Genomic DNA, 24,884 nt, shown 5'->3' on the forward strand with positions numbered 1-24,884 from the left:
TGTGCTCCCAAAGGTTGTTATGCAAGTTATGCACAACCATTTCCTATAGAGGGGATTAGGGCCATGGGGAAAAGGGAGAAAACTGGCCTGGGGTTGTCTTAGACCTTTCCTTCTAGCCAAGGGAGCCCTCAGGAGAGGATTAGGAGACTAGGAGGAAGAGGCAGAACACCACCACAGGGTTGCCTGGCTGGCTCAGTTGGTAAGCGTGCTACTCTTGACCTTTGAGCCCCACATTGGGTGCAGAGATTACTTAAAATAAAATCTTAAACAAGTACCACAGCCTGCAATTTCACCTTGAATGTGTTCACAAAGTCATTACTGAAATTCACAGGTATGTATAGAGCTAAATAGAGTCTACAACATCATGTGATAAGGCAATGTCCAGCAAAATAGTTACTCAGGCTGGGCCCCAATGCCAGCAAATTAGAAAGTCATGTGGCCATCAGGCAAATTTTTCTTCAGATAGCCATTCCTGCAACCTAGTGAGCTCTGCTAACTACATGGCCCATTCTGTCTTGGACATGAGGGCCAAACTTTCTTCCCAGGAGGAAGTCGAAACTCCTTAACGTTGGCTTGAATTTCTAGAAAAACGCAATCCAGGCCCTTGTGCAGTCTCCTCGCTTTTCCAGTCCATCAGCTGAGTCCGATTCAATTATTCCAACAAGGTTGCTGTGCAGTAAAACACCACCCTCACGTAGAACCTTCTCATCCCCTCAGGCGGGCAGCGCGGTGACGTCACGGCGTCCCGGGCGCGCCCCGCCCCCGCTCGGCTCAACGCCAGGGGACGCTCGAGGGTTGGGTCTCCTTGGCAACTCCTTGCTCCGCCCCCTCCGCCCCTTTAACCTTTAGGGTGCACGGGCGCTGTGTCCTTCGCACTCCTTCCCCTTTCCCCCTCCCTTTTCCCCACCCCCTTTACTCCAGGAGTCCGGGCCGGAAGTGAAGATGGCGGCGGCGGCGGCGGCGCCTCCTGGCGCGGCTTCCGCGGAGCTGGTGATCGGCTGGTGCATATTCGGCCTCTTACTACTGGTAGGGGAGGTGCTCGTAGTTTTCCCAGTGTTTGGACTGGTGGGAGAGAGGGAGGGGCCGGCCTTGTAGCTGGCCTTTCCCGGCCCGGGAGACCCTCCTCATTCCACCCCGCCCCACTTGTAGTTTGGACTGTCGGGGGGCTCCTCTGCTCCGGGGCGGGGGCTGCGCTCCGAGTGGGGAAAGGAGGCACGGATTTCCGGCCGCCTTTGCTGTCTTTTCCCTGATGACGTCTAATATTGCAGGTTCCCATTCTCGGAACTCTTGGCCTCATCCCTGACTAGGGCACTGGGACGGGTGGAGTTTGGGGACGGAGGAGACCCTGGGGGTTGAGAAGGGAGAAGTGGCCTCTGGTCCCCATGTGAGACGTGAGCACAAGGTGTGGGGCAGCGGCGCCTGATCTTTGCAAGTTCAGTAGCCGCTGGCCTTGATCTGGAAGGGGGCCTCTTTGCTGCTTTAACTGGGGTTTGTTCGTGTTCCCTACCCTTGGGGTTATTGAGTCTCCAACCTTCTCTACCCATTGTGCGATTCTGCCTTGATGACGTGAGATGTTCGTTCTGACTTCCAGGTTTCACATTCCTTTCCAGTCTTTTTTGATGGATGTAGAAACTTACGCAGGGAAGAGCTGTAGCCCTCTTTACTGCCAGTATCAGGGTGTATATACTACAGCCTATCAGGACTGAGGTGCTTTCTTTCCCTACCATCTTATTCCCGTTTATCCAGTGATCAAAACGTGGGCCTCAGTAGCCCAAATGGCCTAGTTTTTACTTCCTTGCGTCGTATTAAAACCCTTGGGCTTATTTTATTTGGGGGTTCAATTTATTTCTCTCCATACCCCTCCCCATTCTCACTCTCTTTCCTCATTGTCTTTAACCTCCTGTTGTAGCATTGTGTCCCAAAGTATTTTGCTGCTTTGCATTACTAAAACAAAAAACAAAATCAACCCCCAAACCCACTAACTTCAGTCTGGGAAATCAAGACTTGTATTTGTTAGATTCCACTACAGTGTCTGCAACCTAGGTAGTAAGTAGTATGTTTTGCTGGTAAATGTTTCAGCAGAAACTTTACCAAAAAAAAAAAAAAAAGTGTGAAAACTTCTGGAAAGTTATCTCTTGCTACCTTCACTCTCCCAGAAAATAATAGTGCTTGTACACTGCAGCATACTTTACTCCTCTTGGTGGAGAAAATGGAAACAGTAAAGGGTGGCGCTGTTCCCCAAAGCCCATCCAGTATGGTACTTGAGGAGTTCACTAGCTTTTCCAGACCATCATATTCAGTTGGTTTAGGAAAAAACAAACGAGCATGTAACCAGTATCAAAGTCTAGTGGGAATATCTTGGCAGTTATGCATTAATAAACGTTTAATGTATATGAGTTGTGCTATAAATTGTGGGAGGATGGAAACAAAACAAAATGGTCTTTAAGAGATCCTGAAGATAATGGGAGAACAAAAATTCTTTTTTTTTTAAGATTTATTTTTTTATTGGTTTGGTTGGGGGGGAGCGCAGAGGGAGAGGGAGAGAGAAACTTTAAGCAGACTTCCCGCTGAGTGTGGGAGTGTGGATCCCTGGGCCCAGCTAGATCCCATGACCCTGAAATCACGACCATAGCTGAAACCAAGAGTGGGACGCTTAACTGACTGTGCCACCTAGGTGCCCCGAGAACAGAAATTCTTAAAACAGGTTTAAGTACTGAAAACCAAAGTACAATTTTATAAATGAAATAGGACTGCAGAGAATAGAGAGCAATATTGGAAGAAAGTGGAATTGAGGTAGACTTTGGATAGATGAAGAAGGCAAGGTATTGAAGTTGGTGATAGTACAGAAGGAAAAAGTAAAATGAGAAGGGAATTAAGGAGGTTGAAACTAGATGGAGTAGAAAAAAATTAGTAATAAGGGCTATTTAATTTTCTGCAAATTTCTTTAATTCCTGGCTTATTAGAAGAGAGCTAGATTCTCATGTCTGCTTGTGTATTCAGTTTTTTGAGTGTTGTTTTGGTTGAAGTATATGAAAAATATCCTATTTTAGTGGTACGTCCTTGGAAGCAGAGGAGTATTTTTTAGATAATTGTGGATGTTCTTAAATACCACACCAAAACTCAGTAACTGGAAGCTTTCTAAAGGTTAGTTGAAACAATGGAATCTGAAACCCTATCATTAAACTTTTCATTCTGTTACATTAAAATTTGTTGGTCCATGTCGTACTTTGGATCTTTTGCCTGTGCATGGTTTTACAACATGAAGCATTGATTATTTAGAAAATCTGGTTCACTGAGTTATGCAGATATTCCAAATATGGATATATTTCATTACATAATAATAAAATATCCCATTCATTAACTTTACCACTGATCTTGTTAGAAGAAATGTCCCAGAAAAAAGTATTGAGAAACTGTCAAGCTTGCAGTCATGGATACAAGTTTTCCAAAATTCTAAGTTTCATTGAAAGCTTGAATTTTATCATTGGGAATGGATACTGTCTGTTGTTTTTTCTTGAAGTGATAGGTTCCCTTTGTTCATTTCAACAAAATATGCCAGACATCCAAGTCTGAATAACCATAGTTAACCACTTGTACTTACAAGTAAAAGTGATACACCTTGAAAAGAGTGTCTGATGTGGCTTTCAGCTAAGTTACTGGTAGTGCTTTTCCTCGGGACAGCCATAACACCTTGAGGTGCAGCAGGAGAGCTCCAATGCATACTTCACCGTTTTCCCCATGGAGTATTGAAAAGATTCAAGGGTTGAAGTTCAATAAAGTTAATTTTTACTGCTTCATTAAGCAAAGTCTTACATTGTCCTGTGTGTGTGTGTGTGTGTGTGTATGTGTATGTATGTGGTGGTGAGGAATACAATAACTACTGGCACAATTTGGTGCCATTGACTTGATTCATGCTTAATTTGTCAGCAGTTTTACCACTGACTTAATGCAGCATGAGTGCAGGTATCAACATAGTGAAAAAAGCAAATGACTTTTTAGTATTATGAGCATTGTTTTCAATTTGTAAATCCCCAGAAAGGATTCTGGGACTGCTGGGGGTTGGAGGACTTCACACTTTGAAAACTGTTGCCAATAATCTACTAAAGAATCAGAACACTAAGATTGACTACTTGAGTGATCCTGGGAAAACAGGGTGGACTTAAGTGTCTTCTGCCACATGGGTTAGGTTTGGTCCTCCAATCCTATAATCTAACTTTGTTTCTTTTACGAAATCTAAGCCTTTCTTCTTAAGTCCCCCAAGATCCTCAATTACATTTCCCTTTGCTATATAAGACAGAGTCTTCATTTCTGTAAAGCAAGTTTATTCTTCTTACTCAAAGTGATGATTACTTGGAAACTTGTTAGAAATACTAAATATAAGACCCCAGCTCTACTGAATCAGAATCTGCAGTTTAACAAGATCCCAGGCAGTGTATATGCTTATTAGTTTAAGAAACATTCATCTCTTCTCATTCCTACTTCTGCCCCTGTCGTCAACCTTGATTGCTCATCAAAACCAACTAGGGAGTTTTTAAAAATCCTAATGCCCAGGCCAATTAAATTAGAATCTTGTGGGAGGGGCTGGGGCTTGCTCTAAACCTTTATGATTGTTAGCAAAATCATATATTTCTTTTATGAAAGGCTCTTATTTCATATGACATTTGGTTTCATATGATTTATTGACATATGACAATTCATATGACAGTTGCTGTTTGGTAAGCAGTTACTGTGGCCAGGCACTGTGCTATAAACTCTTTACATCTTATTTTATGCTTATAACGTGCTATGAAGTATTCTTACTACTATTTTATAGATGATGACATTTGGTTTATAATATAGTAACTACTGATAAATTTAACCCACATAAACAAAAAGCTCTTTGGGGTTCTCAGTTTTAAAAGTATAAAGGGATCCTGAGACCAAAAAGTTCAGGATCCTTTGGCTTAACTATTTTGGCTGGGTTGCCCTTTCCCTGCTTGTCTGCCTGGTATTGGCAAACGGCTTCCTCTGCCATAATACCCGTCACTTTGAACTTGGTGAAAGTGCAGATCTTTTTGAAATCCATCAAAAAAATTATTGAATACTTTGTGTCAGGTCCTGCTAAAGATAGAATGATTAAGCTCAGCTTCCAGTGGCTTCAAAATAATTAGAAGAATGTTTTAAATATTTGTGAATTCATTTAAATAAATCCATTAAAATATTAATATAAATTTATGAGAAAATAACTTCCCCAAACAAAAATAAATTAGTAAGTAGCCAGGATTTGAATCTAGGCCTTTTTTATCCTCCAACATCCAGGTTCCAAAGTCTACATTCTGTTCTCACTTTATTTTTTCCTGCTGTTCTGACACCAGCTGAAATGTTAGTAATATGAAGGAATTACATGAAACAACTTAGATAGATTTAAAATGCATTATCCTAAGTGAAAGTAGCCAGACTCAGAAGATGATATGCTATATAAGTACATTATTACATTATGGAAAGGGCAGAAGCTATAGGGACAGATAATAGTGGTTGTCAAGGGTGGAGAGTAGAGAGAGGGGTTAACTACACAGGGCAAAGGGGATTTTTCTGCGGTGGCGGAACTGTTCTTTTATCTTGATTGTGGTAGGGGAATTTGGAAGCTGTGAAACAAATTAGGTGGTGGTGTTAGTTCAGTTCAGGCTCCTGAACTAGGATACCCACAAAGGAAGTAACAGTTGAATCTGTTGAAAAGAGTGAAAGGACAAAACAACGCTTTTGTTCCAGAGCTCTTAATAGAGTTTATTTAAAACAATGGTTCTCTCTTACGGCTCAGTAATATTCCATTGTCATTTGCCACAACATGGATGAACCTAGAGAGTGAAATAAGTCAGAGACAGAAAGACAGATACCATATGAGTTCCCTTACATGTGGGATATAAAAAACAAAACAAAAAACCAGAAACAGACCCGTAAATACAGAGAACAAACTGTTGGCTGCCGGAAGGGAGGAGATGAGCAAAATGGGTGAAGGAGAGTGGGAGGTACAGGCTTCCTATGGAACGAGTAAGTCATGAGGATGAAAGGTACAGCATGGGAGTCAGTGATACCATAGTGTGTGGCGACTCATGGTAGCTACACTTGTGAGCATGGCATAGGGGAGTAGAGTTATGGAATCACTGTGTTGTACACTTGAAACTAATGTAACATTGTGTGTCAACTATACGTCAATAAAATGGGAAACAAAAGCAGTAGTTCTCCAGTTTGGCTCAGATTGGAATCCTCAGGCTTTTTTATCTTTATTTTTTTAAATTTCTTTAAGATTTTTATTTATTTGAGAGAGAGAGAACAGGAGTGGGGATGGTGTGGGGGGTGGGGACAGAGGGAGAAGTGGACTCCCTGCTGGGCAGGGAGCCCAGCGCGGGGCTTGATCCCAGAACCCCGCCCCGCCCCGCCATCATGACCTGAGCCTAAGGCAGTCGCTTAACTGACTGAGCCACCCAGGTGCCCCTCCTCAGGCTTTTTTAAAGTGCTGTTGCCTGGAGGAGCTTCACTCTGATTGAATTGATTTGTGGGGAAGACATAAGGATATTTATTTTTTTAAAGAGATTTTATTTTTATTTATTTGACAGAGAGAGAGACAGCCAGAGAGGGAACACAAGCAGGGGGAGCAGAAGAGGGAGAAGCAGGCTTCCCGCAGAGCGGGGAGCCTGATGCAGGGCTTGATCCCAGGATCCTGGGACCTGAGCCGAAGGCAGATGCTTGACTACTGAGCCACCCAGGCGCCTCGGCATAAGGGTATTTAAAAACTGCCCAGGTGATTCTAACACAGCCTAGGCTGAGAATCACTGATTTAGTACCTATCTGCAATTCCCTAAATTTGAGTAGAGCAGAGCTTCTTAAAATGTAGTTCCTGGACCAGTAGCAGCCTCACCTGGGAACTTGTTACAAATAATAGATTTTTCTGGGCCTGCTCCAGACCCCTGAATCTGAAACCGGGGGTGGGGCCCAGCATTCTCTACTATAAGAAGCCCTCCAGATGATTCTGATACTCCCTAAAGTTGGAGAATCTTGAGTAAAGTCCTATACTCTGTGTTAGTCATTAGAAAGGCATTGGTAACTATTAAGAGTACCTGGTGGATTAGAGATGTCATCCTCAGTACCTCTGAGTCTATTTTTATCACTGGAAAGTTCCTTGCAGTGCACGTGTACTTATTTTAAATGTTCACTTTTCTTTGTTTAAGGCCCTTTAAAATTTGAATTATAGTATAATTTGTCAATACATGGTGATTATTGGCAGTTAATCTTTAGCTGAATGGTATTCTTGAACTGTAATAATGGGGCAGAAGTTAATTTCACTTCAAGTTATATTCTATTTAGGTTGGAGAAATCTATAGGTAAAAAGCATTCAAAACTAATTACAACTATGACGTTGTGTGAAACCATTAATGAGGTTCAATGAGGATATATGTAATTGAGCACTGGTATCAATAAGTTTTGTGTGTGAATGTGTCTTTGCACCTAAGGGAGGTTGTACTGCATTCATGAAATAGGCTTTGAAAATTATAAATCTTGAACAAGTTTATAAGAGGTAGTGGACCTTCCTTATACATCTAAAAGAACCTTCATTTGACAGTTTCCCATTGGAAACTTTCAAACACATACTATCATCTGTGTTAGAGAATGCATAGGGCAGTAACAGAACATTCTTTTTGTTCTCTTTCAGGCTATTTTGGCATTCTGTTGGATATATGTTCGTAAATACCAAAGTCAGCGGGAAAGTGAAGTTGTCTCCACCATAACAGCAATTTTTTCTCTGGCGATTGCACTTATCACATCAGCACTTCTACCAGTGGATATATTTTTGGTTTCTTACATGAAAAATCAAAATGGTACATTTAAGGTAATTACTATCATACTATGTGATTTTTTTTTTTTCCCCTTTCAAGTTCTTGGCAATTAAGTGTTTAAGTTTAGCAGTCCAGTATATATTGTGCTTTTATTGTTGTCTCCAGGGAATAAATGTGAGTGGAAATGCAGCATAGAGACTGAGAATGGGACAACCACCATGGAAGACTAGAAACAGACTCTTAACTGACTAAAGAACTACTAATTCACCAACCCTCCAAATGTGAAGAATCCCTTTTGTTGATCTGAAAATATATTACATAATCACAATAGTTTATTTTTGTGTCTCTCATAGCTCCCTTGAAATTTGCATTGATTTACATTAATGCAGTAAATAAGTAATTTAGCAGGGATTTTGTTAGTGGTAGATCAAAATCTAAATCTGTTTCACATTGAGTACTTTGAGTCAGTATGGCATGCGGAAAAGACCACTAAGCTAGTTGGGAGTTACAAGACCTGACTTCTGGTCTTGACTCTTGACTATCTAGGCTGTATCTTTGGCCAACTTAGTTAAGTTTTCTGGACTTCAGGTTCTTCATTTTTAAAATGAAGGGTGTTGGACTGGAAGGTTTCTGAGTTATCTTTCAATTAACATATTTTTAAGTTTCTTAATAGTTAAGCTTCTTGAGGCAGGAACTGTGTCTTGTTTATTTTTGTATCCCAAGTGTTTAGCACAGAGTAGATACTTCAGTATTTGAATAAAATATTATTACAGTTAACTCAGTATTGCATGCTTCCAAAATAAGTTCCTGAATTGAGCCAACTGGACTTAAATAATTTGAAAACATTTTTGAAGTTAGGTTTAGATACATTATGATTGCTGTGAAAACTAGTTATTTACTGTAGGTCACTTACTCACGTATTTATTTATTTATTTTTAAAAGATTTTATTTATTTGGGAGAGAGAGAGAGCACAACTCCCCTTCCTGGGAGCATGAATGGTTGAAGGGGCAGAGGGAGAGGGGAAGGACAAGCTGACTTCCCACTGAGCACTCAGCCTGAGATGCAGGGCTCAGTCCCAGGATCCTGAGATAAAGACCTGAGCCTAAGTCAGATGCTTAACCGACTGAGCCACCCAGGCACCCCGGTCACTCATTTATTTAGAAAGTATTAATTGAGCACTTAGCATGTGCCAAGTGCTGTATAAAGATAGTAATTAACATATTGAATGTTTACTGTGTCAGATCCTGTTCTCATTGATTAATATATATTAACACTCTTTAATCACCCAAACAACCCTGTGAGGTATAGTATTATCCATGATTTTATGGGCGGGAAACCAAAGTCTGGAGAGGTGAAGTAACCTATTTAAGGTCATACAGCTTGTAGGTGCTGTAGCCGAGATTTGAAACTCTGCAATCTGGCTTCAGAGCTCTTCGCTCACTAGATTTTATATATATATATATTCCTAGTGAGTACTATAAAGTTGACACTAACATAAACAAATACTTTTTATTTTATACCAATGTATAAAAATTTTTTTTAAAAAATTAGTAATTAAGATACGGCATTGGAACATTTTGTGTTTTGGCAGCTAAAATGTTCATCTCTTACTCCCCTCCTCCAGTAATTAATCTCTCTTAGATGTTTGGGTTTAACTCTCCAGTACTGCCTCATTTCTGCTCTCAGATTTTGTCTTAGAACTTTATATTCTTCACTGCACCTTAAATACATTTATTTGCTTAATACTTATTAAGCATGTAGTATGTACCTGACATACATGGGTGCTGGAGATTAATAAATGAGGCTGCTGTTTTCATGGAGCTTACATTCTGTAAGATCAGGCCAACAGTAAATAAAACAAGCTGACTTCACAGCAGTACATTCTATGAGGAAATATAACAGATTGCTATGAAAGTCTAAGTTGTGGGTAATTCACATAGGGGCATGGGAAGGCCAAATTGCTGAAACAGGTTACTTGAGCTGAGACCTGGATGAGGAAGAGCCAGTCAGGTGAAGATCCAGAGGTGAAAGCCTTTAGGGAAAGGGAACAGCAAATACAGAAGCTTTTAGACAGAGATGAGTTTGGCCTATTTGGCTGAAGTGTGGTGTTGGGGATTGCACTTTGGTACTAGAGAGATCAAGAGGAAGACGGGAGCCAAATTGTTTATGACTTTTAAGTCATGTTAAAAGAGCTGTATTTTGGACAAATTACCTTCAGAGTGCCTATCCTAAATATTCAAGTGGAGGTGTCAAGTAGGGAGTTGGAAGTGTTGTTGAGAGGTATAGTGAGAGGGGTAGAGAAGTGGCTGCTGGTTTTGGTCAGCGGTGATAGTTTCAGTGGAGCATTTGGGTGCTCAGGTTGGAGCCGGGTTAACTGTGGACCGGGAGGTGAGGAAGTAATGATAGGGAATGCTGAAAACTTTTCAAGAACTTTTGTTTTCTAAGGGAGTAAGAAGTGGGGTCAAGGGAGGTGTTTTTATTCGAGGTGGTTGTGTGTATATCTCTGTGCTTATTGGAAGTTACTAGGGTTTGTATACTTTAGGATTCAGTGGAGTAGGAGAAATTTTTAGAGGGAAGAGAAGATACTATTGCAGGTACAGTGTCTTTGAGAAAGCAAAAGGGTTGGGGGTCCTAATGTGAAAGGATTGGCCATAAATAGGAGTACAGGTGCTTGGCAGAAGGAAGGACTAACATTTGAATACAGATGGAGGTAGGTTTTAGATTTGGTAGTAAGTTGAGTGAATTCCTGTCTTTTGGCTCCAAATTATTTTAGGGACCTCAAAGTCAGTGTTTCTTAGACATTGACATTTTGTTCTGGTTAATCTTTGTTGTGGGTGAGGTCCTGTGCATCATGGACAGCAGATCTTTGCTTCTACCCACAAGATGCTGCTAGTACACCAACACTCTCCCAACCGCCTGGGGCTCCATTGCCAAATCCCCATGGGGGACAAAGTCACCCCTGAGTGAAAGCCACTGGTCTAAGGTGAGAATATCAGGTAAAATTGAGGAGAGTTGTATACTTTGGGGTTGGGCTGAGCATTTCTAAATGTCATTTTGAAGAATAGGAAAGGAAATTTTACGTATATGACCCACTGCATCTCTGTTCTGTGGAATTTATATTCTTTTCCTTTCATCTGAAATGCTCTTTAATATTCTCTAGTATTAGTTCTTTTTCTTCCAACATTTTGGGTCTTAAATGACTCTAGTTTCTTTTGGTCTCTACTTTGGGAGGCCGTGGTCTATAAAATGTATCAAGGGTAGAGTGGTTTTCAAAATGTAAATGGAGGAAGGTTTCATAAACTAAGCTCTTTTGACAGTATGTACCTTGGAGGCAAGACAGGGTATAAGAGCCAAATGCACTAATAGTACTTGAATGATGTTGTATATTTTATGCTTATTTTTAGGCTTAAAATAGTAATGTTAATATTTTCTTATTGCCATAAGATTTGGTTAAACAAAAGAACCTTGCAGGGTAAAAGGTTCTAAGTGTCAGTGAATCTTTGGCTTTAAATTACCTACATTCTTTCTTGTTTTAACTTTTTTCTGAGTTTGGGGTCTTGACCTGTAAGTAATTCTCAATGGGTACATTAATACCTTATGGGATTATTTTGGAAATTGGAAGGGAGCTTGTGCAGTGATAGGTGAATTTTCCTCTGTTTCAAAAAATCTTCAAGATTCAAAAATCTTTTTAAAATTCCACTTTGTGCATAAACAGTAAATAAAGAAACTGTTAGGAACTGAAGTTTTGATTATGTACATATCCATTTGGATGCTTGAATCATTGATGAAAAAATGTCCAGTTATTGCACAGAAATATCCCCAGTGCTTTGCCATGCCCATGTGGTAAAAGCACTGTTCCATTTTTTTTTTTTTTTTTTGTATATGTATGGGTGTTTTATTTTTTAGACAAAGATTGCATGTGTTAAAACTACTAGTTGTAATTTGTTCTGTGGCTCCCCCCCCCACTCAAAAGTACTTCATGGATATCTATATATACCTGTTTATACAGATTTCATTGTTTTTAATGTCTATATATAGTTTCTCCTTAGGCATATAGTTTCTAGTTATTGATGTTTTTAAATTTTTTTTAACAACACTGCACTGAATATTGTTGGGTAAGGAGGAAAGGGAACAATTAACATTATTTGGTGTAGGCTGGAATTTATGGGGGTAAGGATCAGCAAGTGCATAGGTTCTTAAATCCTTGACATTCTTGCAGTAAAGTGAGCTTTCCCAAAGTGCAGGTGCTTCACCAGAGGTACCTCTACCTTCTTTTGTTCTCCCTTCTTGTAAGGCAAAGAGAATGGCCTTGCAGATAGGTGAACACGATGGACTTGGGTGCCAGGTAGTGTGAACTTAGATACAAGGTGTTCATGAGGTGCTCGGACATTCTGGTTGCCAGAACACCTAGAGACTTGGGCCCCTTTAGTTCTGTGAGTAATAGAGATGGGGTATAACTCCTCCTATTGTATGGGAAGGGAAGGCCCCATTTTGGTAGCTTGCTGTCATGCAACCCAGTAAGAGCTCTTGAGGTCATTCATTAGACAGTACTACTTTGTCTTTAAAACTTATCTGTATATTGATATCTGTCCTGATTTGTGTGAATATTTTTAGGAATAGATTCCAACAAAGAATGTCTAGATCATAGACGATTTTTCTTACTATTACTATGTAGGTGATGACTTTTCCTCTACATTTGCCATTAATAATGTGTTTTAAATTTTGCCACTTAGGTAAATGGAAGGTTACTATAATAGATTTTCATGTTTTATTAATAAAATCTAGTAATTGGGTAAATTTCTCATTGTTGGTCATTTTGAAAAAATTTCCTAGCTCTTGCCTGTATGTTTTTCAGATGATTTTTGTAATCAGCATGTCAAAATACTCTACCTCTTAGTATATTGGGATTTGGATTGGCAGTATATATAGTTTTTATAAATTAATTTGGAGGGATTTGGTATTTACAATCTTTTCATGTGGGAACATGTGACTTTCCATTTATTTAGATTTTTTAATATTCTATAATTAAGTTAGTTTTCTTTATATAGTTAACATAAAATTTTTATTTAACCTATTAAGTTTTTTATAGCCTTTATTGCTGTTGGAAAAATACTATTTTTATTGTACTTTGTGTGTCAAGATTTTGCTTTTGTAATGCTAAATTTGGATTTTCCACATTTTTGTTCTTTTAGGAATTTGTCAGTAAGAAATTCATAGATGTTCCTTGCTAGAGGTGTTTTTGGTAAAAAAAAAAGAAAAAAAGAAAAACCCAATTATTTGAGGAGATTTAAATGTTGATATCCTTCCTTAAGTGCCAGTGTAGTGGGATGTTGATACTGACTTGAGCTCTTAAAAGTGTTTATAGGAAAGAAATGATCTGGATACTAATACTTAATAGCAGGAGTCACTTAGACTCTCCAGGTTTAATTTTTCATATGCATAAAGTTTAGGACATTTGATAAAAAGACTTGCCATTATAACCTGAGTTCTGATTCATTAGTGTATAGATTTTTTCTATTTGAAAAGATTAATTTGAATTATATTTTCTAAGTTAAATTACTAATTTAAAGAATACTTATGTGGGGTGAATGCAAATAAGTTTAGATTGACTGTTCTTTTAGGTATTTTTAAAAATATTATGCTCAGATATTTTCTAAAATACAAATCATATTTCACTCTCTGTATAGAAATTCATCACAAAGTCCAAAATATTTAGCATGACTCATGAGTCCCTTAAACTTGTGTCCTTCCCTCCCTTGCTTCTCCGGCTTTTTCTTACCTTCCCAAAAGCTCTAATGAATCTATATTTAGCTTCTTGCAGTTTTTTTTCAAACTTCCGTATGTGTTTCTTCTCTCTTCTGTCCTTCCTACTGTTTTTTTTTCCTCCTTTTCTCTGAGAATGACCTTTCTTCCTTCATTTTTCAGTTTAGAGTCATTTTGGGAAGCCATCCCTGATCTTCAGGCTGAGTTAGGTGCCTCCTGCTTATATGTTTCCCTAGAACTATATTGTCATCTTATCTCAGCATTTACCTGTTGAAATTGTGTGCTTACTTACTTTCTCTGTTTTCTCAATTATTGAAGGCACAGATCATACTTGGTTGGGTTGATGATACATTTATAAGTGACATTCAGTCATATTAAAACTTAATCATAATTGCTAAACAGATGGATGTTTCATTAATATTTCTATTGTTTCCTTTTTATCCTAGGACTGGGCCAATGCTAATGTCAGCAGACAGATCGAGGACACTGTGTTATATGGTTACTACAGTAAGTATTTCAGTTTCATTTCCTATCTGGGCTGCTAACCAAGATGTAGAATTAAGCTGTGTATAAACATTTAATTTTGATATCACATTTGTGATTACTGTTTCAACACCAGGAGTAAGAAATACAGCATTCATTCTCATAATCTGGAAACTTTTAACCTACTTTGCTTCATTTAGGTTCACTTGTACTATGTCTTTTTGGAGTTTCAGTCAAGTTACTTTAAATCTCAAGTGTCTTCCTTTGTTAACATTACCAGTTTCCTACTTGCACTCTTGATTTTAAAAATCTCAGTTTTCTGGACATTTTTTCTAAGTATTGACCCTAGTAAAGGGTACTCAGGGGAGTTTGTAACATCAACTTTATTGTACTATACAGAGTCAGTTTAAGGGATTCTGGTTGATTGGGCCCTCCCTCTCTCTTCCTTCTTGAATGTTTAATTATAAAAGCTTTATAGTAAGCACCTAAGTGTTTCCCAGATTTTCTCTTTAAATTTGCATAAGACTTGTGTTTTTATAAAAATGTGTAAGTGCAGGGGCGCCTGGGTGGCTCAGTTGGTTAAGCATCAGACTCTTGATTTCAGCTCAGCTCATGATTTCAGGGTCCTGGGATTCAGTTGTGTCAGGCTGCACACTCAGCAGGGAATCTGCTTGGATTCTCTGTCTCCCTCTCCCTTTGCCCCACCTTTCCTGCTCGCAGATGCGTGTCCATGCATTCTCTCTCTTCCACTCTCTAAAATAAAAATAAGTAAGTCTTTAAAAAAGTGTGTAAGTGCTGAGTGCCTGGATGGCTCAGTCAGTTAAGCGGCTGCCTTTGGCTCAGGTCGTAATCTTTGGGTCTTGGGATCCAGCCCCGCATCGCATCAGGTTCCCTGCTTATTGGGGAGCCTGCTTCTCCCTCTCCGTCTTCCTCCGTCACTCGAAGTGAGATTGATCTTGTACAAATAAAACAGACGCTCAGTCAGATGTATCAGAAGACCCTGGGCACAATGATCGCAAGTGACACAAGTGGAGATTACCGAAAGCTTCTTCTGGCCATCGTGGGCCAGTAGGAGGGATTTTTTAAATAAACGAAGCATATCCTTCAGTAATTGACCTACATGCAGCAATATCAACCACCACCTAAGCAAAAGAGCTTTTTACCAAGGACTGTGTCAGGGTATTGTGCTTGGTTTGCACATGTGGTTATTGCCTTAATTCCAATGTTACTTTTTCTCTATATACAATCAGTGTGAAGCCATATCACAATGATGTACTAATAATGCAATGTTTGTAAGGCATAAATCTCACTGCTCTTCTAATCAGGATCCCAAGTCGAATAAAAATCACAGCAATTTCTAATTCTGCATAATAAAGCTGAATAAAAGAAAAAAAAAAGGCTAAAAGGCATGGTATAGAAATAGGAGTCTGAAAGTTTCTTGATCCATCTTTATTCTTCCTTAGCTCCATAACTTACCTTACCCAAATATGCATAAAACTATTTTCACTACAGAAATGCTGGAGAGCAAAAAGTAAGAACTTATTAAACACCTAATAATCTGGAATTCTTTGAATAAGAGCACCCATACAATGGAAAACAATGCAGTAAAGGCTTTTTTTAAAATATACTTATATACTAGATCCTCAAAGCGGCAGTATTTGAAAGAGCCAAAAACTGAACCTAACTGATCATCAATTTTATTTTTTTAATTTAATTTTATTATGTTATGTTAGTCACCATACAGTACATCATTAGTTTTTTTTAATTTCTGAAATTTCTGCTTAATATGTTTTCTTTTTTTTATTATTATTATGTTATGTTAATCACCATACATTACATCATTAGTTTTTGATGTAGTGTTCCATGATTCATTGTTTGCGTATAACACCCAGTGCTCCATGCAGAACGTGCCCTCTTTAATACCCATCACCAGGCTAACCCATCCTCCCACCTCCCCTCCCCTCTAGAACCCTCAGTTTGTTTTTCAGAGTCCATCATCTCTCATGGTACATCATTAGTTTTTGATGTAGTGTTCCATGATCATCAATTTTAGAATGGATAAACAAGCCATGCTATGTTAATACAATGGAATATTTAAAGCAATGACAATCAATGAAGTACGGTTACCTGCAACAATACAGATGAATCTCAAATACAATGCTGAGCACTACAGCCAAACAGAAAACAATGTATACTATATGAATTCAATTTATATCTATACAAAAAATGATAGCCCAAGAATCAGTGTCAACAGAAGAAAGTGTCTCTAGGATAAAGTGATAGGACAACTACAGAAAGGCTGAACACAACAGTCTTGAATAATTCCTGCCTATGGTTTGAGCTCTCTCCATTTCTACAACCCCTGTACACATGCAAAATCAACACAAAAAGTTAGAAAAACTATTAAGTAAAATGAAAATTCACTTAAAGTGGACATTGAAAGAGTTAAAACTAAAAATTTCAAGAATGGTTAGAGAAAACATTAGAATAAACATTTATAATAAAGTACAATAAATAGAATGTAAAAATTTAAAGATAAAAATAAATCTGAAACATAAAAATAGAACTCAGATAAAAGGTTAAATACAATATATAATAAAATCTTTAATAGGTTCCAACATAGGATTAAAACTGAACAGAGAAGAAAAAAGTCAGACAAGAGTAGCTTTTTAAAGGAAAATATCAAAGAAGTTTAAAGATATAAATGAAGAAACAAATAAAAACATTCAAAAAGGACAAAAGGACTGAAATGTTTCTGGGATGCATACAACATCCTCAAATGAGGGGATCTCCTAGGTGCAGGGTCCCTATGACTATAGAACAAAAGGGCAGACTCCTATTTCTATACCATGCCTTTTAGCGCACCTAAGAGAATTTTTAGGAAGTTTTTCCTTACTCCCCATTGGTTAATTGCTGAAAAATTGTAGCTGGAGTCTTTACTATGGATTTTCAGCTTAGGGTTTACAACCTTCTAGTGTCTAATTTGAGAAGAGTACCATGAGACCTTGAAGTCATTTAACTTCTTTATGACTTGTGAAATGGTGGATAAAGTAGTATCTACTTAGCAGTCTTGCAAATGGTATTAGGAATGTGAGACGTGATTAGTGCTGAATAGTTGATATCTGCTGTTGTTTTAATTCAAATTAGCTAAGAGAGCAAGGAAAGTAAACATCAGTGTAATGATAGGAGAAGATTAATATGAAAGAATTGACCTAGCATCTCATTCAACTTATATCTTTTTGATTCTTTATTGTTTTGAAAACATCTCTAATATATATAATTGCTTTTCTAAAAAAGATAGACTGAGAATAATTTGGGGGATTTCTGTAAAGTTCTTCTTGATGAGATATAGTTGTGTCCTGTCTCCTGCTTTCCCTTCCCCCTTTAAAAAGACTGTATTCTACCTGACAATGTATTCTTAATCTCTGGGGGAGTTTCCTAAATGGTTTCTGATTGCATTTGCTCAAGAAATTCTCTAGATAATGACTCCGTGACACTAAGTGGCCTAAGAATTTGTTTCCAAGTAGAAATATTAGAGGAAACAAACAACCAAAAAAATCCTTCAGGGAAATGACTGTTCTTCAGAGTACATATTCTCAGTTAAAGGCTGTAAACAGTTTTGTTCCCCAAGTTGTATATTGTCAGATCATGCCCCTTAATGTTTCAATCAGTGAGGTACTATCAGCAGTGGTAGTAGTTACCTACTGTGGTGTACCAAATTACCCCCAAATTTAGCAGTTTAGAACAAACATTATCTCCCAGTTTCTCTGGGCCAAGAATCCAGATATAGCTGATCTGGGTCCTCAGCTCAGATTTTCTCTTCACAAGGCTGCAGTTGTGTATGTTGGGACTACATTCATCTTAAGGCTGCACTTGGGGAGAGTTGGCTCCCAAGCTCCCTCATGCGGGTTTAGGCTGGCTTCACGTCTCAGCTACCTGTTGCCGGCAGCATCAGTTCCTTGCCACAGGGACCTTTTCAGAGGGCAGTTCACACATGGCAGCTGAGGTCTCTCAGAGCGAGCAAGATGGAAGTCAGAGTCTTTTAGTAATTAATCTTAGGAGTCACATTCTTTTCATCAGCAGTGAGTCAGTGATCTAGCCCCCACCCATTGTATTAATATACCATGGCTTGTTTATCCATTCTCAAATTGAGGGATTGCACAAGGGTGTGGGGATCAACAGGAGCCATTTTAGAGGCTAACTTTATAGCAGTCTTGCAAGTATTGACAGTTTTGATGTTTATTCAACATATAATACTTTTATACTTGCAATATATCTATTAAGCATGCAAGGTATGAAGTTTGAAGTCCCTTGTGGGCCTTTCCCTGATGCCATCTCTTCTCCAACCCCCTTAGAAGTAACCACTATTTTAATTTAGTCTGTGTTAATCCCTTGTTTTTGCCTTATAGTTCTACCAGGCTGTATCTTTAGTTTTACATTTTTTGAACTTTATATGAAATTACTTGCTTGTTTTCAGGGGCACCTGGGTGGCTCAGTCGTTAAGCGTCTGCCTTTAGCTCAGGTCATGATCCCAGGGTCCTGGGATTGAGCCCTGCATTGGGCTCCCTGCTCGGCAGGAAGCCTGCTTCTCCCTCTCCTCCTGCTTGCGATCCCTCTCTCACTGTGTCTCTCTCTGTCAAATAAATAAATAAATAAATAAATAAAAAAGAAATTACTTGCTTGTTTTCATTCAGCCATATGTTTTCTGAGATTCTTACATGTTCTTGCATAAAGTGTAGCTTATTTTTATTGTGTATGAATATAACACATGTTAATCAGTCTGGACATTTAGATTTTTTGCTATTGTGCATTGAATATATTTTGTACACGTTTCCTATTGCATATTTGCAAAATACATGCATAGAGTTGATGGACCACGAGTTATGTGCATCTTCAACATTCTAAATAATGATAATTTATTTTTCTAAGTGTTTCTACCACTTTAACTCCCATTGAAAGGATAGAAATCTTCCATTTGCTCTGTATCCTAAACTTGGTGTTTTTGTTTTTATTTTTGTTTTTACTGTTGTGTTCCAGTAGAACTTTATTTACAAAAGCAAGTGGTGGGCTAGATTTGGCCTGCAGTCTGTAGTTTTCTGGCACCTGGCCCAATCTATCATAGTTATGTAGTAAATAAAAATAAAAACACTGTGTATACAATCAGTGACTAGAAGAAAATGTCCCAAAGGTTAAATTAGGTGGCATTTAGGTAGTTGAATTATGTGTAATTTTTATTTTGTGTATATTTTTGTATTTTACAAAATTTCCCGAATGAGTATGTACTACCTCCAAAATGAAGGGGAGAAAAAGAGTATTTGAAGGTGTTCATGCATTATCTGAGCCCTTGGAATAGCAAGGAAACTCTAACTTGAGATTAAAATATTACTGTAAAATACTACTGACAAGACTAATATTATTTGGATAATGTGGGACATCAAGACCGTAGTTGTCATTTTAGAAACCATAGTGTACTTTTTTTGGAGTGTGGTTGACACACAATGGTCCATTAATTTCAGGTGTTCTATATGCCAAATTTTGATATTGCTGTGTATTTTTAGTTTTTGCCAGTCTGGCAAGTGTGAAATGATAGTTCCTTAATCTGCATTTCTCATATTTGAAAATAAAATTGCATGTTTCTAAAAAATTTATTAGCTTTTTCAACTTTCTGCTTGAATTACCTTTTTTAGTTGGGTTGTTTTGTGTTTTTCTTATTTAAGAAAATTTTTTTTATGTACTCTGAGTAGTTCACACAGTGATTCGAAATATTTTTTTTTTTCCCCCATTGAATTCTTAAGGGAGTAGGGACTTCTGAGCTTTGATTTAGCCATATTCATGAGCCCTAGGATGATGCCTGGAACATACTAATTAGATATTTGTTGACTTGAATACACTTTATCAGGGGAGATAATCATGTGAAGTTTTTTTGTTTTTTGTTTTTTTAAATTATTCTTTCAAGTAATGTATTACATGGATAGATTATTCTTTAGCCAACTTTGCATTCCTAGGATAAACCTTGACTGGTCATGATGGTGGCTTTTTTGGTTTTTAAATCTCTTGCTGGATTTGATTTGCTGTTATCTTATTTGGGATTCTTTTAAAAATCGACTTAGGTGAGACTGGTATGTAATTTTCCTTTATCTTAACTATTCTTGTCAGGTTTGTGTATGAAGACCCTGCTAGTTTCATAAAATGAACCAAGAAGTATTCGTCCTTTTCTTTCTTTCTTTCTTTCTTTCTCTCTCTCTCTTTCTTTCTTTCTTTTTCTTTTTTCTTTCTTTTTCTTTCTTTCTTTCTTTCTTTCTTTCTTTCTTTCTTTCTTTCTTTCTTTTTCTTCTTTCTTTCTTTCTTTCTTTCTTTCTTTCTTTCTTTCTTTTTCTTCTTTCTTTCTTTCTTTCTCCCTTCCTTCCTTCCTCCTTCCTTTAAATTTTTAAAAAATATTTTATTCATTTATTCATGAGAAACAGAGAGAGAGAGGCAGACGCAGAGGGAGAAGCAGGCTCCCTGCAGAGCAAGGAGCCCGATGCAGGACTCGATCCCAGGACCAGGATCATGACCTGAGCCGAAGGCAGATGCTAACCGACTGAGCCACCCAGGCAGCCCTGTTTATTTATTTTTTTATTTCAGAGAATGCTATGGACCAGTGAGCATTACATGGGTCTCTTTGTCCTATAATTTGTACCCATGTCTGATAACTAAGGGATAGAAGTGAGCATGGCAGTTTGTACAGTTAGTCCTAATGAACTAACCACAAAACTTGTTTCTTGTAGCTGAGTTCTGCTGGTTAGAATTTTTAATAGCCATATGAGCATACTTCCAGCAAGGATGAAACAATAGTTTTGTTGAATTAGAGGTATTATTTCCACCTGACCATTGGTTGCCTTATTCTATTGAATGAACAGACAGTAATAGTTAACCATGTGGGCTGGAGTGATTGATGCTGGTTATTAAGGGAAATAGAGTTGCTGCTACACTGTGAAGGCAAGAACTGTATCTTGAACCCAGGATATTCTGTGGCACCTCATGATGCTACCATGTTCAATGGTAAAAGTTAATTGAGATCTGTTACACTCATGGCTCACAGGCAGGACCACCAATGGCTCAGGATAGTTCAGGAGTGAATGTTTGGGTTCCCCCATTTCTCATATCAGATTCTGTTTCAGGAATTACACCTGACGGCTGTTAACAGACTGGAAATACATGGCTAAGACAGTATAGTGGTTTTTAAATCTCACTTAAAGTAAGTTTAGAATTGGGCTATCCAGGGTTCAGATGGCAGCATCATGAGGATCTTAAACTTGTGTTTTGTTTTGCTTTGTTTTCATCTGCTCTCCATCCTTAGTACATGATTTCCATCTTAAGGTCACCAAAGTCCAAAATGATGGCTAGAGTTTAAGCTATCATATATCCATTTCAGGCAGGAAACAGGAGGAAAGGGGAAGGACAAAAAGGGGAATGCCAGCTGAAATGAAAATGGGTATCTGGATATACAGCTAGCAGTCTTGACCCCAAATATCTTCAGCTGGGTAAATGGGATAATTTTAGAAGGCTTTTAGAATTCCCAGAATATCTTTATACTTTGACCCTCTTAAAAAAAAGCTTTGTAATGATTAATTATACTATCACAATATTGACCAAGTTATTCTTTGTCTTGGTGTTTTCATCAGTAGTTGTGAGGAATAAAGAATGTCTAAAAATCCCAAAGCCCAATTAATCCAAGTTAATTTTCATGTGTGTTAGAATTTAATGATATACAGTTTTTAAAAGGTAGCTTGTGTATATGAAAAGATCATAACAGTTATCATATATTCTTTGCCACAGTTTTTGTCTATGTCCTTTTAAGAATTGATGGCTGTCTGTTCACTTGTTTTTGCTAGTTCTTGCTAAGTTGTTTTAAAAAAAAGAACTTGTTTTATGAGTCTAATTTTTGCCAATTTTTGTGGACATGAGGTTTTAAAATTTGTTCTTAATACGTTTTCTTTGTTGTTAGTGGGACTATTAAACCAAATAGTCTGTTTATCTTTCACTTGCTAGTAGCAGTCTTTTAACAAAAACATTTACAAGTAAAAGCATACTTTATAAAGATGTCAGGATATGAGAGTGTCATCACTGTTTGGGTTAAGAATAATTTTCCTTTGAAAATAGCTATCAGTATGAAGTAGAGCTGTAAAAGAAGCAATTTCTCAGTTTCATGATAGTGGTAACAGCAACTTTTTTTTTTTCATTTATAGATATATAAACCCAACTGGACATTAGAACTGATCCAAAACACAAAAATGTTAATTAATTAACTTATGTTTCTTTATAAATTAACATTTATGGGCTAAAGGAAAAGATCTTTATTCATTTTTTTAAAAGATTTTTAAAATTTATTTATTTGAGAGAGAAAGAGAGCACAAGCAGGGGGAGCGGCAGGCAGAGAGAGAGAGAGGGAGAAGCAGGGAGAAGACGCATAAAGATACGGGAGAGATCTTTATGAAAAAAGAGCAGTCAGATTTCTGGAGGATAGTTTATTTAGAGTGTGGCGTTGGCAAAACAAAGATTTAGAGCAGTTGTTCTACACCTATTTTGAGTCACAGACTGTTAAGGGCTATTATAGAGTCTTTTCAGAATTGTGTGTGTTCCCCATTTTCTTCCCCCAGGTGTTGATTGCTAGAAACTGCCTTTTTCTGGTTATTTCTATCAGCAACATAATGAGAGTTTTGGTTGCCATACATCTTCATGTCTCTTTACAGTCAGTAGCTGTCCCAACCACTTTTTTTGACTTGTGTTGTAATAAATTAGTTTTGCCAGTTCTAGAACTTCCTGAAGTCCAGTTGTAGAAAATGTACTCCTGTGTTTGGGCATATTTTATTTAGCATAAGGTCTGTGCGATTCATCCTCATCTCATGTAACCATGGTTTGTTCTTTTTTATTGCTGTATACTAGTCATTCGTATAAATATAATACCATTTAGTTTGCTTATCTTTTCACCTGTTGATGGACGTTTGGATCATTTTCAGTTTTTGACTACTGTGAATAATGTTGCTAAGAACATTTTTGTTATGAAAGAGTTAATGCAGGGAGCGCCTGGGTTTTTTAGTCGGTTAAGCATCTGACTTTTTTTTTTATAGATTTTATTTATTTATTTGAGAGAAGAGAGAAAGAGAGCATGAGTGGGGGAGAGGAGCAGAGGGAAAGGGAGAAGCAGACTCCCCGCTGAGCAGAGAGCCGGATGCGGGGCTCGATCCCAGGACCCTGAGATCATGACCTGAGCTGAAGGCAGATGCTTAATGGACTGAGCCACCCAGATGCCCCATGCCTCGGACTCTTGATCTCAGTTCAGGTCTTGATCTCAGGAGGCTTGTGAGTTCAAGTCCTGCGTTAGGCTCCACAGTGGGCATGGAGCCTACTTTAAAAAGAAAAGAAAATAAAGAGTTAATGCAAGACACCTGAGCTTGTCACTTACCATATACTTTCAGGTTGTGTGGCTGACCCTTGACTAACTCCTGTGAACCTAGCCCTTGGATGTACTCTGTATTACTAATTGATAAGGTGGTTTTGTATAGCTGAGTATGGAACCTTGCAGTACCAGCTTGTTCAGTTGTGCAAAACGTATGATTTTCAGTCAATACTTGCTTTCCTGCTTTGGGTCTGTAGTTTTGGTATCATAGCTGGTCACTCAGGCAAATGTCCGTATTTTACAAGTCCCCAGTAAAAGCCCTGGACTCTAACTCAGGCAGGCTTCTCTGGGCAGAAACCCTTTGCATATGTTGCTGCTCTTCATTGTCAGAGGAATAGAATTGTTGGATCATGTGGTAGTTGTATATTTAACTTGGTAAGAAACTACTAAACAGTTTTCTATAGTGTTGTGCCACTTTACACTGCCTCTAGCAAAGTATGGGACTATCAGTTGTTCTACATTCTTGATAACACTTGGTATTGCCAGTTTAATTTTAGCCATTCTTTTGGATATGTGTATCTCATTGTGGGTTTAGTTTACATCTTCATGACTAATGATGATGAGCACCTTTTAAAATGTGCTTTTGGCCATTTTGTATCTTTGGCTAATATCTTCTATGGTGAAGTATCTGTCTTTTGTCCACTTTAAAAAATGGATTATTTGTATTTTTTGAATTATAGGAATTAATTTTTTACTTGTTCTGCTAATTGACTATGATGTTAACTATGAAACTTACAAGATCATTGATCACACAAGTTCCCGAATACCAGGAATGTTTATGAAATAGCCATAGGCTCTTTGGCCAGATGAAGGCCTAGGCCATCAAGTAGTAGACATAAGCAACATGCTGAGAGTGAAGCCAAACATTACTGGATCAAAATTTCTGGGATATGGCTATCAGCTCATTAAACTCTGTTATGCTAGTTTAGGGTTTCTCCTGTTCTATACAAATTATTTGATCATTTTAATCATAATATTAGAATGGTATTTAGAGTGATTTATAGTCCTGTCCCTTTTACTTTTAATTTTTAAAAACTTATTTTGGTTACATTTTTGAATATATGTTTATTTCCATTGGCTGTTAGACTTATAATAGAAATATTAGTACTAACTATTGCTGGCCCTTGAACAACACAAATTTGAACTGTGTTGTGTCCACTTAATGTGGATTTTTTTCTAATAAATTCAGTATAATACTGTAATACTGTAAATGTATTTTCTCTTCCTTATGATTTTCTTAACATTTTCTTTTCTCTTGCTGACTTTAAGAATATGGTATATGATACATGTAACCTACAAAATACGTGTTAATTGACTGTTTTTGCATGTTATCGGTAAGGCTTCCAGTCAACAGTAGGCTGTTAGTTAAGGTTTGGGGAGTCTAAAA

The 24,884-nt window shown here is 37.8% G+C and overlaps 1 protein-coding gene across 1 annotated transcript in view; it reads left to right on the forward strand.

Annotated features, from left to right (window-relative positions):
• The first annotated feature begins 753 nt into the window (after positions 1-753).
• LMBRD1 (LMBR1 domain containing 1) overlaps positions 754-24,884 on the forward strand; it is a 127,605-nt gene continuing 103,474 nt past the window's right edge. Inside the window, exons 1-3 of the mRNA XM_032410090.1 lie at positions 754-1,026; positions 7,688-7,864; positions 14,022-14,082. Coding sequence (XP_032265981.1) covers positions 943-1,026; positions 7,688-7,864; positions 14,022-14,082 — 322 coding nt within the window. The 5' untranslated portion in view covers positions 754-942. The remainder of the gene's footprint in view (positions 1,027-7,687; positions 7,865-14,021; positions 14,083-24,884) is intronic.

The sequence above is a fragment of the Phoca vitulina genome, unplaced genomic scaffold (assembly GCF_004348235.1).
Source record: "Phoca vitulina isolate PV1807 unplaced genomic scaffold, GSC_HSeal_1.0 scaffold11, whole genome shotgun sequence".
Classification (NCBI taxonomy): Eukaryota; Metazoa; Chordata; class Mammalia; order Carnivora; family Phocidae; genus Phoca; species Phoca vitulina.